The sequence below is a fragment of the Mucor mucedo genome (assembly GCF_025094135.1).
Source record: "Mucor mucedo strain NRRL 3635 chromosome Unknown EV154scaffold_342, whole genome shotgun sequence".
Taxonomy (NCBI): Eukaryota; Fungi; Mucoromycota; class Mucoromycetes; order Mucorales; family Mucoraceae; genus Mucor; species Mucor mucedo.
Window position 1 is genome coordinate 1 of NW_026252626.1, and position 16,743 is coordinate 16,743.

General features: G+C 35.6%; 4 protein-coding genes across 4 annotated transcripts; all 4 read right to left on the reverse strand.

The window, feature by feature from the left end:
* Window positions 1-6,162: 6,162 nt before the first annotated feature.
* EV154DRAFT_489015 (uncharacterized protein) lies at window positions 6,163-6,839 on the reverse strand (the record flags this gene model as incomplete). The annotated part of the gene is made up of 2 exons (XM_051599232.1): window positions 6,163-6,568; window positions 6,751-6,839. 2 exons carry the CDS (start codon window positions 6,837-6,839, stop codon window positions 6,163-6,165), a joined length of 495 nt encoding a protein of 164 aa, XP_051449934.1.
* Window positions 6,840-8,441: 1,602 nt separating this feature from the next.
* Window positions 8,442-9,122, reverse strand: EV154DRAFT_386150 (uncharacterized protein; the record flags this gene model as incomplete). Its single annotated transcript, XM_051595045.1, has 3 exons — window positions 8,442-8,663; window positions 8,723-8,932; window positions 9,066-9,122. Coding segments are annotated over 3 exons (489 nt in total), but the record flags the coding sequence as incomplete, so codon positions are not given.
* A 69-nt stretch (window positions 9,123-9,191) lies between these two features.
* EV154DRAFT_586403 (uncharacterized protein) lies at window positions 9,192-9,817 on the reverse strand (the record flags this gene model as incomplete). The annotated part of the gene is made up of 3 exons (XM_051606783.1): window positions 9,192-9,350; window positions 9,411-9,647; window positions 9,704-9,817. Coding segments are annotated over 3 exons (510 nt in total), but the record flags the coding sequence as incomplete, so codon positions are not given.
* A 5,406-nt stretch (window positions 9,818-15,223) lies between these two features.
* On the reverse strand, window positions 15,224-16,378 carry EV154DRAFT_586404 (uncharacterized protein; the record flags this gene model as incomplete). The annotated part of the gene is made up of 2 exons (XM_051606784.1): window positions 15,224-16,200; window positions 16,252-16,378. The coding sequence occupies 2 exons, from the start codon at window positions 16,376-16,378 to the stop codon at window positions 15,224-15,226; spliced, it is 1,104 nt and encodes a 367-aa protein (XP_051449937.1).
* Between the last annotated feature and the right edge of the window lie 365 nt (window positions 16,379-16,743).

A 16,743-nucleotide genomic window follows, 5' to 3' on the forward strand; every position in this document is an offset into this window, starting at 1 on the left:
TTTGTCCAATATCATTCGTACACGTCCATGGAACTGAATTCCAAGTCATCCAAAGGCACGTCTTGATCCAAAATGTTCTTTACTATCGTTGATAACAACGCATATTTTCCGTTCAGGTATCATTGGGATTTTCTCCTATACCGTTCATTACAATGTCATTGTTATCGAAGAAAAATATCTCGTCGGAATTGAAATCCGACTGACTGACCACAGTGACTGGGTTGTGTAGATTACCTGGATGATTGGTTAACGAATGTGTGATATAATCAACAACATTGTCTCCCAAAAGCAAGTGGACAAAGGGTGGCAAAACCAATCCGTAAAGTTTTGTCTTTTTTTTAGTCCCAAGATGTTGCTATGCCTCCAACCGTTTTTTTGACTTCTTAAGTGATACATTTAACCCAGCATTGGCCAAGAAAAACATGGCTTGCAAGGAAAAAAATAATTCGTCGATTCCCAAACGGATATTGAAATTACCGCTACGCACTAACGGAAAAATTTTATCATTTAAAAAAAGAATGTTCGACCGGGGTTGAGTATTATTTCGAACACTTTGTTTTTTTACTCATCTACATACATTAGCAACACACAATGTCAGTTTAAAGCATTGCTTTAACTGAAAAATATATTTGTAGAGAATTGCCCAATTACGTCGATGAGGTAGTCCTATTTCAAAAATCAGTAGCCGAATATGACTAGTGGTTTGCAAGCGGCCACAAGCGTCACAGAAACTGGGTTCTTTCTCAAAGTTATGGTTCAAAAAAAAAATGATCATTCCTAGTGAAACAGTCGACGAAGCCAAAACCGTTAAAATTATTAAAGATTTTATATGTTTGTGATCATGCTGGAGACCTACACAATAATACCAAGCATACTAATAGCGATGATAGACCCAACAAAAAGTCGCGCATTTCTGGTCCATCAATTAAAGCTGGCTGTACAGCAAAATTCAGATATAAAGAGCAACTTAACGGCCTGATCGAGGCATCCTTTTCTTGGGCTGATAAAAACCATAATCCATTAGAACAAGTATGAAGTGCAGGTAAAGATATTCCGAGGGATGATCCATGCCACCCAAATACGGCTAATGGCGCTGAAAATGGAACATATGGGCTTTCCCAGGACCAGACTATCTGAAGTCAAGATTTGATAGGCGAGGTTACACCAATAAAACGTGTAATGCAACTATGTTTTGTCAGGAATCATGCGAAAAACCGCACACATGAAACACCGCAATGTTATACAACCTAAAAAAATTGCGGTAGACAAGAAACAAGAAATTAAGTCCACGGCAGTACCAATAGGATCTATGTGGCAGCTGACTGTAGAAGAATTATTTCTATTGTAGGTGACCCAGGGAGTTTTATCACAGGTGTTCGTAACACCTTATAACGCAAAAGAGGAAAGCAGAAGATGAATTCGATGAGGCTATTTCTGCCTTACCCATTGGTTGTCCAGGTCCTTCCGTTTAGAACAAAGCCATCGATAAGACAAATAAGAGCACTCGGGTTGGGGGTGAAGATTAAATGATAACAGATATTTAAAAACGTTATATATAAAAAAAAGGACGTTTGTGTACGAATATATTTTTAATGAACATGTCACTAAAAGAAAAACCCCTTTTAACTAACATATACCCACTACAATAGAGAACGTAAAATGAATGACTAAGGTTGACAAAGGCTCGCAAGTTTTGGTCTTACCTTAAAGCTCGTTAAATTTAAATTTGAAGTTACGTAAAATCAATAAGGTTAAAGGGAATTACAATTTCCTTTACAGGGTAATAATCAATCTAGAATGAATATCTAAGAACAAGTATCAATAAAATATATGAATGACACTCGGTTAAATAATAAGATTGCGCTGTTCCAGTTTAATGATGCATTTGGCGAGTTGGACGTTATTTTAGGAACTGACACTTTGCCGCAATTAAATATATGTATAATGGTGGTAACATATAAATAAGAGGAGGATGAAGCTGCCTTGTGAAATATGCAAAACGAGGAAGATCAGTTTGAAAATGTAAACTTTAATGATGGAAATATAGATATCACCGACTAGTCCCCTTTTGGATCTGACGAGGATCAACAAAATTTTATGGCAATAGTAAAGCTCCAAATTATAAAGAATAATGATACCAGCTGGTTTAATTTGTACTATCCCAAAACGTACACTTGACATTAATACAAGAACGGAGCTACAAGCTATCAATGACACTATCTTATCCCAAGTGCACAGATTGCGGTTTTTAGGTTGATAAGTAATTCTTGAGCCTTGAGATCACAGAATAAACTGATATCTTTTTTAAGAAGATAGGTAAAAGATACGTAACGCTTGAAGTAGTTAGCTATAATTCTTTTTTCAATATTAGTCAGGCCGAGAAAAACGTGGATGTCCAGCATACAAGAGAGGTCTTTCCAATTTTCGATTGATTGGTCTTTTTTAGAATTCGTAGGTATTTTGAGAGGAGCTAATAACAAATCATTGAAATTGAACACTAGTAACATCAACTTCACACTTTTCTAGTAGGGTTAGACGAGCATGTTAAGTTTTTGAATCACCAGACGTACAAGATTAATGCGTTATTGAGAAGTGATAGAATAAATTAAAATTTCATAACCATATAGCACAACAAATGAACTTAGATACTCTAGAAGTGCATCATTAATCAGCGCGTCGAAGGACCCAGCGGTATTGTCGAGACATAATGGCATCACCGTATATTGGAAATATCATAGCGAGTATGAAAGTCCGTTTTACACTCATGACCTGGGGCATTGCGTGGCTGACTGTAGGCACCAAGCTTATTTAATTTGGTAAACATTTTACCAGAATATAATTCGTCAAGCGGATCTGTGATCAAGGGTAATATACTGCGGTTAGGTACAATTCACTACAAGTCGAAGAGTGCAGTCTTTCTTTTCTACAGATAACACCAGGCTATTTGCCCGAAATTTAGATTGTTCGATGAATCCTTTTTCAAGATTTTCTTGCAAGTAGTTGTATAGTCTCTCCAGCCTTATTTGTGATAGGTTGAACAATGGTCAGAAGCTTACTTCACTTCCGTGCTTAAGCGGGATTATGTAATCATAGAGGCTATAGGGCGGAAGTTGATCAGGGTCTGATTTTGAAAATACAATATTAAAGTCATCCTATTTCGTAGGTATGGCAGGTGCCGATTAAGACAAGGTTGGGCTAATTTGGGTTAAACTTGCAAAATTATCAGGTCTAGGATCAGGTAGACGTTGGTTTATATCAGGCATGATGAGTATGATCTGAGACTCGTATTCGGGTAGAGTTTGGTTAACTTTAGATATTTAAAGGAAAACTTGCGATTGTAATCTGTATATACTTGGTCGAGCTTGAATGATATATGATTGCGTTTCGGATGAACAAGATTTGGGTTGAGGAATTGTTGTGATAGCTGGATAACGCTGAATTAGTGAGGCTGCAGTAGCTTGATGTTGATGCGGTTGATGTTCAGTTGTAACCGGAGAATATGAATTAGTCAGAGAATTCTCCGTACTAGCTATGACGCATAATTTTGTCAAATAGGATACAGATATATGGTATTATTTTGTATCTACACTAGTTAATTTATCGGGACCACAAAATTCAAATGACAATTAATTTTACAACAGATGGAAGGATCAACTTTATCACAATCATTGCCGAAAATGGCTTCAAAATTGGTGGTACAAAGAGCGGAGAGTTGGGGTTATTGCTTTTCAAGAGGGTATGCGCGTACAGTCACGTTTTCGACGTTTTCTCTACACCGTGGCTTGATACAAGTAAAAGCAACAATGTCATCACGCCAAAATATTGCCCAGTTGTGTTATTGAATCCAGTTTTATTCTAGAAAAAGTGGGTACGCGCAGGTTTGAAGATGGCGCAATGCCAATGTCTCACTGAAGCTGATGTCACAAATGTTTAACAAGGAATTACAGGGATCGAACGCAACATGTTCCGATGAGTCCGCCAAACGATGACTGGTACCATAAGCTTTGAAGGAATGAAGTTGGTTTTGCTTAAATAGGGATCAAGAGATGAAGGTACCAGAACTTCCAGAATCGATGGGTGCGGTGATTTCAATAAAAGTGTCATGGGATTCTAGGAAAATTGGAGCTATAACGAGAGGCTGTTCTTCGCTTTCAACAACGTATTTGGTGACATCCGTGATACAATGGTCAACTCTTTAACGACTTTTCTTGATTGATTCCTTATACACTGCTTCCATTTCGGCAGGTGATCTCTTGACTGGTGAAACATGATTTATTTACCTGGAAAGAACAAGAATAATTGCAGCAGTAAAATATTTGAATGGAACGACCTCCATATGTTTATCATCCATCAAAACAGTTGAGATGGAGGCGCCATGAATGGTGTTTAGGCAAGACGCAGCGATATGACCAGGCATGGCATAGTAGACACACAGATTTAACCTTCTACGTCTATCATTTTTGTCTTGAGCAAGTCGACCACGAGTAAGAAAACTATTATTGGGAGTCGAAATGGATCTGAGATCTATTGGGTTACTTCAGCTTTTGACACATATCTTGTCTGGAATAGGCGGAATTTGTGCTTATTGCCAGCGAAAATGTAATTATTAATATGGATGCTAGCATTCTTTAAATCGTTTAATTCTTTGATGGAAACACGAAGTGCAAGTTAATCATCAATAGAATCTTTCAAATTTAAAAGATATTGCGATACAAGCGGATCATTGTTCCAAGAATGTATTATTGATAGTCTTCTAAATTCAAGGCGTAGACAGCAGCGGAGCTAGTGTGTTTCAAATTTCAGAAAGTGCCTTTGAATTTTGCGGTTGCATTAAAGCCATTGAAACCCGAGAACAAGAGGCTGGTAAACCTTGCCAATGTGTCAATATGTCGGGATCGTTCGAAGGATCTATATCAGTAGTGAATGATAATACGTAATTTAAGCAGTGCAGAACGTTATTATCATTATTATCAAGTATTTATATGTGTCAACGACCAAAGCCACTTGAAGTTGCGTGAAGAAAAGAACGATGTAATACGATTGATCACTGAAAGGCTCTTGTGCCTTCATACAAATAACCATGTTGGAATTAAAATTGTTGGTCTTGAATACAAATTATTCCGCAATGTATGAGTGGATTTCAGCACCTAAATTGGATAGTTGCGGTTGAATTGCGCACTAAACACGGTGTGGGAAGAATGAGCTCAATAAAAGCGATATTATTGGAAGAACCAGGCTGGGTGGTAACGTGTGGTACCACTTCGTCTTCCAAAACGAAAACAGGTCAAAGAAGATTTATCGTGGCTTCAAACTGTTAAGCTGTAAGTTCAAGCATGATAGTAATATAGTAAAGATACAGATAAACACATTTCAAAAAAAGAGGAGTACGCAAGAAGAAAGATACCAAGAGCATAAGTAATAAGCGAGCAAGAGAAGAGACAAAGCCATAATAAGCAAACGTTTTTAATACAATAGAAAGCCATGAGCGGGACGGCGAAAGGGCAAAACGGAATGTTTATTTTGACAAGAACAGGAAGGGCAGAAATTATATGTGTATTAGTATTAATACACGTATAAAAGGAAATGGACGTAGAAAAGTATTTATGCGAAGAAGGCAGGAAATATAGATAATATCTTGAATAGAGAAATAAAAGTAAATAAACATAATCTAGTGCTGACGCAAAATGCTGGGATGAATATACAGCAGGTGTTTACATAGTTACAAAAGATTAGGGAAACGTTCGTTTTTTTCTTGGTAATGAAGGACTACAAAAATGCCTGATAATAGGAATATGCTATTATATTTCCTAATTGTTTGTTTTGCGGAATTGTCTTACTTTTACTTTTTGTATTTGATTATTATCCGAATTGATCAAATTTGTGATATCATAAGAAGGGTCTTAAAAAAAACTATCAGTCCAAATATTACGTCTTGATAATTTAAATTACTACATTACCAATGCCCAAATACGCCAAAAGTATTTTTGGTGGGAGTTGGTTTCAAAATAGTTTACAAACACGATATAATTCTCTTCCAGTGAATTTTTAAACAAGATGAAAATGGTGTTAAATAGCTCAACCATGTTCGGCAATTAACAACCGTCTTGGTCTTGTCCGCTTGTAACAGCAGGAAGCCTCTTTCTATGGTTCGCTCATTTCCGTCTACTGGCAACACATTGGATACTTGAACGGTACCCACAAATTATTTCGGATGGCCTGGGTCGGTAAATTATTACTATTGGAAATACGTTTAAAAGCAGCGAAGCAGTCTTCTGTTAATTTTTTGTAATTTGGCGCAGTATTGTCAATAAATTCCCTTGGGCCACCCAAACAATTGATGTAAAATATTGATTCGTTAGTTTGAATAAAAAATTTCAGTTCTTCTGTAGTTTTTTCCGAAATACCATCTCTATTCAGCCACAAACCGCCTTCAAGAACATGCACCATCATAGATTGTTCAGAAAATTTCAGCTCAACGTCTTTGGAAGGTCTTTGGTTTATTGGTGTAGGTGATATGATCCGTAATGTTTTTACTGAAATGTTCTTCTTTTTGTGTTTCATGATACAACTATGTTCGAAAACGATGTATATGTTCCGGAATGTATGTCAATAAATGAACTTTGACTGTTTCTACATATGCATTATGACCAGGAATATTACAATTCAGATCCTAGTAAGCATTGATAAAATCCTTGATGCCGATTTGACAGATGTTATGTATTTGTTCAGATCGGCTTTTATCCCCCTTACAGATAGTAATGAGCACAGCTTTCCGAGGTAAAAAAAATAGTTGTAATATTCTTCAATACTACCTCATCAACAAAATACGTCGCAGGCATAATATAAATAATTTGGACAAGTGCTTAAAAGTCTCTTCCTAAAAAAAGAACCTCAATGCCTCAACTTGGGTGTGAATTCTCTTGACATGCCCAAGCTACCTTTTTGACACTGACCAATGGTTTCTGAAACTCTGTTTTATATTACGGTTTGATTTTCAATACTGTCTTTACTAGATCAACGACCAAATATTTACTGATTTCAAGCAAATCGCGTGAAGAACCTCCACCGGAGTGTCTTTTGCCGGATTGTATGCTTGCAATTATAATACTTTGTCAGTCTTTTTATCCTTATAACATAGATATTTTGCAGAAAAACGTTCGCCGGTCTCGGGTGCATTATGTCGGGTCATGCACGCGTGTCGTTACAGATTTTTTTATAAAACAATGTTGGACTAATGTGTAAAAGCTGGTGTTCGAACTTTTCGAGCTTGCACCGACCTTGCGCCAGTTCGAAGGAAGCTCGAACCGAGTTTTTGTACTCGAGCTGCAGAAAAACGCATCCGAGCGAGCTTCGATCTTCATTCCGAACACTAGTAAAAGCTATTCGTATTCAGTCTTTGTTCTTCTAGTTTTTATAGATTCAACAAAAAGGCTTATGAAATTCATCGAGTACGGTAACTATGCAATGTAATTTTCATTCGTAAGCAGCTATTTATTTTTTTACAAAGTATATTTTGGGTGTTTTTTGTGGTTTATCAAATATGGTAACTATGCGATAAAAATGTTTTACTGGTAGGAACCTATTAATTTTATGACAGAATAAATAATGCCGTTGCAAGAAACCTATTGAACATTAAATCGAGGTAATATTGGTTTACATTCAGACTAAATTGTTTATTAAGAACTATTATCTTTTTGATCATAGCTACATAACTTTGTTTTCCATATTCTCTGAAAGATACGTTTCTTCAATTGGCCAATGTAATCCCATAAACGGTGAGTTCTATGATATACGCAATAGCATTATGGGAATTCTGAAGTTGAACACTATTTGTAGACAGTCTGGGCCTCTATTTAAACTAAGTACGATAGGCTTTCGACATCTGCTAAAGGATTATGTACTGTATTATATATTACATTTTAAAAATAAAAGCACTGTTATTTTAATCCTGAAACAAGTTCAAAAAAAAATACTTAAAATACGACTTCCATAAACGTCAACCAGAATGTTCCTTACACAAAGGCAATTTTTATTTTTAGAAAAAAACAAAAACATCTTTAGTGCTGTTAGCTAGCTTGTACGACATTTATTTCTTTAAATTTGATTTTTGTTATCGTTTAATCGACTGTTTCCAGTCATATTTCTTATATGATATTTATTTTATTAGAAAAAATGTAAAAAACAAAAAATACTTAACCTTACAATTGATTGTTGTCAGGTGAGACAATAATGTTTTCCAAGGAAGATGTTGTGTCCTTAATAAACTTCAACAGAGCTTCCTGGTTGATATTGCTAGCATTGTTTTGTTTTTTCGCAACCAATAACAGCTCCGTTAATTTTTCTAACGCATCACCGACTTCATTATCGGGTCTATCAGAATTTGTCGAAGCTTCCTCGGAAATCATGGTTGTTTCGTGAGTGCTAGGCTTCTCAGATCTTTCTTCTGAAACTTCTAAAACTGCAGGTGCTTGCTTTCGGGCTCCTGCTGTTTTATGTAAACCAAGATTTTTCTGCAAGTTTTCTCCTCTATAGTCTATTTCTAACACCTGGGTAACCAAATACACCACCCGATCCACTCTTGCGCTGCCGGATTTACCTAAATAAAGAGATTTTAACGCAGAGTGGTACGCCTCCATCATGTTGTTGGTATGAAATGAGACGTCCTGAAATAGAAAACATTAGCCCAAGTATTACATTTCATTAGTTTGATAAATTGTCATACCAATCTCCACGCTAAAGCCCAGTTCTTTTTTTTAGGCAACCAGGATGTTTCCAAATATTCAACGAAATCGCTATAATTCGTTTCATACAAGGTTTTAAATGTAGACCAGATTTTGTTGAATTGTTCTTCTGACTTGGCATTAAGAAGTGATTTTAATTCAGCTCTGAATGTGGTGTGGATATCACCGGTATCATTTGTTGCCTGACGAACCTGAATTCACAAACAAAGAACAGGGTCAATTACTTTATCTATCTCGATAATTCATTATAAAATAAGAGTTTACCTTCTTAATGCGTCTGTCCCAGTCTTTCTGAACATGCCAATGGCATAGCAAGACAGAAACAGTGCTTCCAAAAACTGTTTGAATGGCAATTTGTTCACTCGTGCTACAATCGATCATTATTCTATTTACTTTCAACTGGTTCTTTTCGTTCAACCATCGCAACCATGTCGTCAATACATCTGATGACTCGTCACTGGTAATCAAAAATGCTGCTGGTATGCCTTTGTTTGTGGTAGCGTTACGCACAACAATAGTAAAGAAATAGCAATATTTATCTCCGTGCAAGAAGGACTTGCATGTTTTATATGTCGAATCTAAGCACCATTCATATGAGGATGCTAAAAACTAAAAGAAAATTTTAAAATTGAGTGATAAATTTTAAACAACCAGTCAGAGAACATGTACCTCCTTTTGATATGGGGAGACCCAAGCTACCATTATACGCCCGCCTTCTTGATCAACATCCAAAAATGTTTGATAATCGTTACTGCGTAGATAATCCATCCATAGATCTACGCTGATTTTGTCTGATTCATTTTTTTTGTACTTCTTCTGAAGTCTGTCATAAATTACGTTTTGAACCGCTCTATGATTGACTAACATTGACATGGGTACACCTGGAAAATTGTCATTTTTTTCAATCTTTGAGGAAACTGATAAGTAAATTATTATTTAAAAAGCATCCGTATAACACTTACGTTATCCATCTGTTCATGGCTTAATCTCAGAAGGGGCTTAATGGCTTTCCAATCCATGTTGTTGTCAACATGAGTGGCAATCCAATCCCGAGCATCTTTGGGTAGTCTTGACTGGCCAATGTCAAAAGTACTTACGGGATTATGATTTTTATGGGCCCAAGAATACGAGACCTCTACCTGGCCGTTTAGCATTTCTTTGTACCTGAATTTGGCGGTACAGCCAACCTTGATCGACGGACCAGAAATACGGGACTTTTTGACCGGTCTGTCATCGCTATTTGTAAGCTTGGTATGACTGCGTGGCTTTCCGGCATGATCACAAACGAAACATTTGACAATTTTGATTGTTCTGGCTTCATCAATTGTTTCGCCAGGAACGACACTTTTTCTGGATCCGTAACTATGCGAAAGAACCCAGTTTCCGTGATGCTTAGGGCCGCTTGCAAACCACAAGTCATACTCGGCTACTGATCCCTTAAATTGGATCACCTCATCGACGTAATTGGGCAACTCCCTGCAAATATATTCTTCAGTTAAAACAATTTTTTGATTTGACATTTTGTGTTGCTAATCTATTTAGATGATTAAAAAGATGTGTTGAAAACAATGATCAACTCCAGTCGCACTTTCTATTTTTAAATGAACAAAAATTTCGAAAGTTTGTCCTCCGTGGACGATGATGATTGGTCCCCGGTCCTCGGAATTTGACCTGCAATACGTTCCGGTATTTTGGACCTCCGTTCCATAATCGAAGAATTATCCTTTTTTTTTTTTTTTTTTTTTTTTTTTAAAAAAAAAAAAAAACCATGCCATACAGGCTATGTACATTAAAAAATATCTAGATTTTTTAATTATTCTGTTTTATTATAATGATGCTAGTTCTGATGACTACTATAAAATAAATACTGAGATTTTATTTTGTTGAAAGTGTCGATCCTACATTATTATATGTACTGATTTATAAAATTAATTTAAATAATAGCATTAATATGAAATTTTGCTGTTTCATCCTTCTGTCCACTTTAGACATCTAAAATTTGGTTATGTAAAGAACCCTTTTTATTTGCTTAATGAAGCCTTAGTTAATGTCCGCAACGTTAAGTAGTTTTTTTTTGAGTTTTCAAACAAAGAATATTATGACAGGTGCGAACTCATTAGTGAAAACCCGCAACATGTGAATATAATACACAACCATCGATATGTTATTTCTGATTTCATTTTTCCTTCATTTCATCAATGTTTACAACGCAAATCAGGTTCAGGTCAAGTTTTTTTGGTCAATGTTGGTTACATGTAAAACCTGAGACTATAAAAATTGTCTGAGAGAAACCCACATCTTCGGATTTAAAAACAAATCCTGAAAGATTAGCTTGGCACATTCTGTCTCCTTGAATTTGAGAGAGAATGTTGTTCAGACTATCAATCATTTATTGCCCGATGTTCCTTCTAATTTAGACACCGAGATCACTGACATCAGTCAGCTGGATTTGGATTCTGCCTAGATGTTTTTCATCGATACCAATGGGATTGTGATGATCGGAGATAAGGAAATCCCAATGATACCTTAACCAAAAATATACGTTGATATCGATGATAGTAAAAGAAGATTTTGGTTTAAGATGTACCTTTGGATGACCTAAACAAACAGTTCCATAGACGTGCACGAATGAGATTGGCCGAATATCTTGCTGCAGTAAAAAGTTTGAAAGAACAAGCTGGTATTCGTCGCTTCCCCTGATAAAAAATCTATTTCTTATGTCTTAAACGAATTTGAAATTTAATGACATGGAATAGATTTTTTTTTATTGACTGGCAAAAAAAAAAAGAAACGAATACCGATAAAAACACCCGAAAATGGTACAACCCCGTTTGATGTAATGGTACGTGGAACCGGAATCTGATCCTTAAGGAAAATAGTTTATTGGCGCTAAAGCCTGGTGCAGAGCGTGTTTTTCAAATATTCCTAAATCGAGAAACTACCGTATCATATAAGCATTACGTCTCACAAACTGAGAACATCAATGCCGTCAGAGAATCAAGAGCGTTCACAATTTGTTTAGTACACAAATAAAAAAAATGATCTACTTCTGTCTAAAATCACAAAGTCACGTAGATATGATGTTGTCGTAAAGCGGAAAATTGAGATGAACCAGTATACGTACCTGGCACATGTCGTATTTAATTATTAGAGTGATGTATCATAAAGTAGTATGATTATGAACCAACCCATTTATGTCGTATACTTAACTGTATCTTGCAACAAATACCGTCTTTCTCCAATACATTTGTTACGCAAAAAAACGTCAAAATCTTTATTTCTAAGGTGAACCCGTTAGAAGAAATCGTTGTAAAAACAAGCCATATAAACAGAAATACACTCGTTTTCAAAAACAAAGCTACATTAGCTAAACAGTTGCTCCATTTTTTAGTGTAACAAATAATTTTATTTCCGCGATTACATTGTTTAGACAGTGTTCCTCTGTGCAACACATTTACAAAATGTAAACGGCGTTATTACAAATTCTGGGTACATTCATGACTATGACTTAAGCCACACTTTAAAGTCATCCTGCATAGGAAGATAGGCGTAGTCGCTGTTTGAATGTCTAGCTGTTTCGACAGCTTGACGAGTATCACAGACCAAAAAAGATATAAAACCCGCACTATCCCAGTTCTGAATATACTACAGGTCTAACCTTCGGTTCATATTGTAACATCTGATGCCAATTTAAAAAGAAATAGTTTCAAAAAGATTACGTAAGCAACATTCACATACTTTAAAGCTGTAATCGAAAAAAATAAAATCAAATGTAATCTTTTTCTCGTACAGTTCGCGATGAAAAATGTATCAAACCAAAAAATTGAGCTTTTTTTTTTTTTTTTTTTTTTTTTTTGTGGCTAGCTGAATTCTCAAGCAGTCTCAAACTGGAGACCGGATATTTTAGACAGCTAATTGTTTAAACAAAAAGACTATTCAATATTTTCATGAGGCAAAATACCGTCAAAATCGCGATGTGAACACCCTGGAAAGACATTGATCGAGGTCTAGCTTAGTGGCAGTCGTGGATGATAGACAAGCTTACTAAAAAAAAAAGTTCCATAGTTTATTTTTGTGGTTATGAAAAGATATAATACAACTTGAATCAATTTAATGTTGTTGATCAAACAAATAAAAACGAAAAAAAACAAGATGGATATAAAAACCCGGGTTTTTCTTATCAGACAGATATTATCGTAAAAGAAAAAAGAAAAAAAAGCTTGCTTTAGGTCTGGTATCGTGAACGATTTAAACGTAGTAAATGTAACGACAATTACTTTTTCCCTGACTTTACATAGACCAATTTTTGTATTTTGTGAAGAAGGTATGTGTCAAACAAAATACATTTCAGACATTATCAATTATAGTAAGATTTTTTTTGCCGTTCGTATATTGGCTTAAAAGGAACAGTTTTGACTGTTATCTGATGCAAAACATTAATGTAGCTCTTTTTTGTTAAGTAATTTTGCCTTATCATGCACTAATTCACCACTCAATTCCCTATATTATTTGTATTTCCCCCAATTACTAAAGTAAGAGCAATCCATTTCTATTGATTTTATAGCACGGTAAATTAAGACCAAATCAATAATTTGACTAAAACTTTCAATCAGCAAGTGGTCTTCAAAGAGACAAATAAATGACCCGATAACATTTTAAAATGAATGTACTTTATTTTCTGCGAGTGTATCTATAGCATTTTGATCGACCTGGAATGATCTGCCTCAACCGTATGTGTGAGTTAGTAATTAATCGATGTATGGGCAGCTCTTATTTTATTCCGATTCTATCCAAGATTGTGATGGGAGCGGCGTCTGGACTTGATTTGAACACGTTCATATCAAGTTTTTTGTTGTGTATTTAATTTTTAGCTGGTCATCCAGTCTTAATGTCTGATGTGTTTGCCTTTTAAGCCGTGCCCATTATTATCATTAAGGTGGTTCAATATAAAGGAGAAAGACATTTGTTGGGTCGAATTAAAGCAGAAATATTGCTGAACGTCGTTATCTATAGATACGGAAAATTAATTCCAGTGTCTTGTTGTTCTTGTCGCTTGTTTTCTTGTTGAATGATTACACACTAGTCTTCAAAAGTGATTTCCCAAACGTTGAAGAGGTTGGATATATGACTGAGATGTAACTGAAGTCATTTTATGTCATTAAGTCCGCCATGGGTATATATTGCCTACAGTGAAAAAAGTGCCATGGATTAAAAAATAAACGCTGTGTTTACATCAAGCAGAAAATACCAAATAATGACAATCATATCAACTGAGCATGTAAGATCTTTTTAAAAATGGCAGTAGTGTACATTAGCGTTTCGGCTTTTAAGAATGACACATGGGTGACTTAACTTAACAGAGTCTTTCTACTTTTGCCATGGCTTCAGATAAAAAAGATTTAAAAAAACTTAAATTATTATTGGAAGACAGCCTCATGTCCTGTTATGATCTGCCTTTTTATGTGCGTGAGCTTTTCGCATTACAAATCTTTTTGCTTTTTTTTTCTTGTCGTTCAATCTTGCAAATCAAGTATGGGATAAAATTGAATATCATACTACTGTCAAAAACGAGTTCATCAGGCAATTATGCAATCATGAGAGCGTGCTTTTTATTTATTTACAATTTCCGTTTAAGCCTTCCAAAGTATAAAATGTCTTCTGCCTATTGTTAGGGTCTTACGCCTGTTGACCTGTTTACTGAATTGTCATTTCCTGGATGTTAGAACCGACAGCTTCAATTTTATACCCTCAAACGTAAATGGGCCTCAAAAGGTGTACGTATCCTGATGATAGAGATTATGACAGTTATGATAGGAAAGCAAACACTGAATTGAAATTAAACGTAATAGAATAGTCCGGGAACCAATGAGAATAGATAAGCATTAAATTTTATTAAGCGCTATTGTAAAATAAGATGGTTGTATTAGTTAAGAGTTACTAGGCCGTAAAAGTGAGGAAATCGACCAAAGAGAACAAAAACTAATAAGAGCAAAAGGTCTCAAAGTAGTGACAAGACCGAATATACGAGGAATTCACAAAAAAAAAAAGGTGTTTTTCTGATCAGGTACCCTACAATAGGGTGCAAATTTACGATTTATTGCATAAAATAAAACTGGTTACTCGGCCAAAACGTTTTTTGCAAAAAGAAAAAAAAAATCAGGTATGAATTGATAGATGGAATGAAAAGGTAAGAGAATAAAAAATTAAGGCTCAAAATGTTTTTGCAGTACGCTGCCAGAAACAAAAATGTATGGAAGCTATTGGTTTATTCTTTAAAACTGGAAGATGAGACATGTGGAAAGGAAAGGGGGATTTTTAAGTTGGTTTATAGATCACTTACCTTGAATGTTCTTTATTCAATCGGATTAAAATATGTCTAAATATGGTTCTCAGATTGCATATATGAGCCAAAATTTGAAATGGTTTATCATCAGCATGTAAAAAAAAAGGAAACTCTATGTAATACTTTTTAAGATATAGTTTTATTTTTGTCTCTTTGGATCAGAGTCCTGAAAGGGACTTGTACGTCTTAAGGACAGTGAATGTTGCTCGGTATCACCTTCATTTACGGAAGAAGCGAGTTCTTCGGTATAATTTAGATCCAATGGGACAAGAATAGAATGGATTTGTGTAATCCAATCGGGATGGAAGGCGCAGCTTTTCAATTTTTTCAGTATCGGGATATCTTGCTGGAAATAGTTGAGTTCTTTTGCCCATGTTTGTTTATGGAACTTGATTATTTTATCACAACTGTATTTTGACAGTAGTCCAAATCCACTAAACTTGAAAATCCTCAGCACGTCTATCCCTCTACGGCCTAGAATTATTATTTTTGAATGCTTACTTATGGAATTACAGTAGGCGTCTTGGCGAGCTCTCAACTGGTCTGCTTCATCCAGGGCTTCATATTTTTTAGTGTAGATGATTGCGGATATCCACCTTACAATATTTGCTCCCAATATTTGGCCTTTCGATTTATCGTACATATGTAAAGCTTGATTACAATCAATGACTCGAAGTGCAATAGTGGTGAGAGAAATGGATACTGGAGGTTCTGCAGCAAAAAACCTTATGGCCTCCTCAACAATGGAAAAATCATCAATTCTTTTGGTCACAACCACCGCAACAGATTTGGTTACTGCTGTCTCATCTAAAGCGCAACTATTATTATCAACAGTTTCAGTAGTATCAATATTGACAAAAGTGGCATCGTGTGTAGTGGTAGTAGATTTATAGGCAGGCGTAGGGTCAGGCGTGGGGGCTGGTGTTAAGGATGGTGAAGATGGTGAGGCGGTAGCATTGGTGAGAGTTGAAACGGTAGATGCAAGGACGGGTGTAACCTCCGATAGGACAGTCATCGATGTGTTAGGATTGGAAGTATCAGAGGGTAAGTGATTAGCAGCGTCAAAAAGGTTATTAGAAACCTGTAGAGGTGATGAAAATGATACGGCTCTTTCTCCTAGTAAGAAGAATTAATATTACAAAACAAAACCCCGGTTATTATAATTACTTCGCTTCATCTCACTATCGATCACTTCATCATAAAGAGCCTTTTCGTCGTGTCTAAAAAATTGCAATATCGTTTTCAAACCAATTTGTTTTAGTATTTGCTGTACGTCAACGGGAATAGAGCTCATCTATTGAGCTGTTAAAATCTGTTACTACTTTCGTTTTTGTTTTTTAATTTTTACCCTTAAAATTTTGATATTATGTATGAAGAAGAGACCGTTATTATTTTAGTCCGTCTTCTTTTTTACATCTGCAGAGTTCTCGGCCTACGTTACAAGTCCGCTTGTCCAAGAATGTTTCATAAGAGAAAGCGTGGATTATTGTTATAACACAAGTCTCCTTGGTCATTTCTCGTTTAACGAGACATGGCAGTAGTTTAATATAAGCAAGAACAAAAACCACATTAGAATCAGTAATTGCTAAAAAGTTATTTAACATCTTGTGACTAGACTTTTACCTCGCCAGTTTGCTGAAATGGAATCAGGAGAAATAT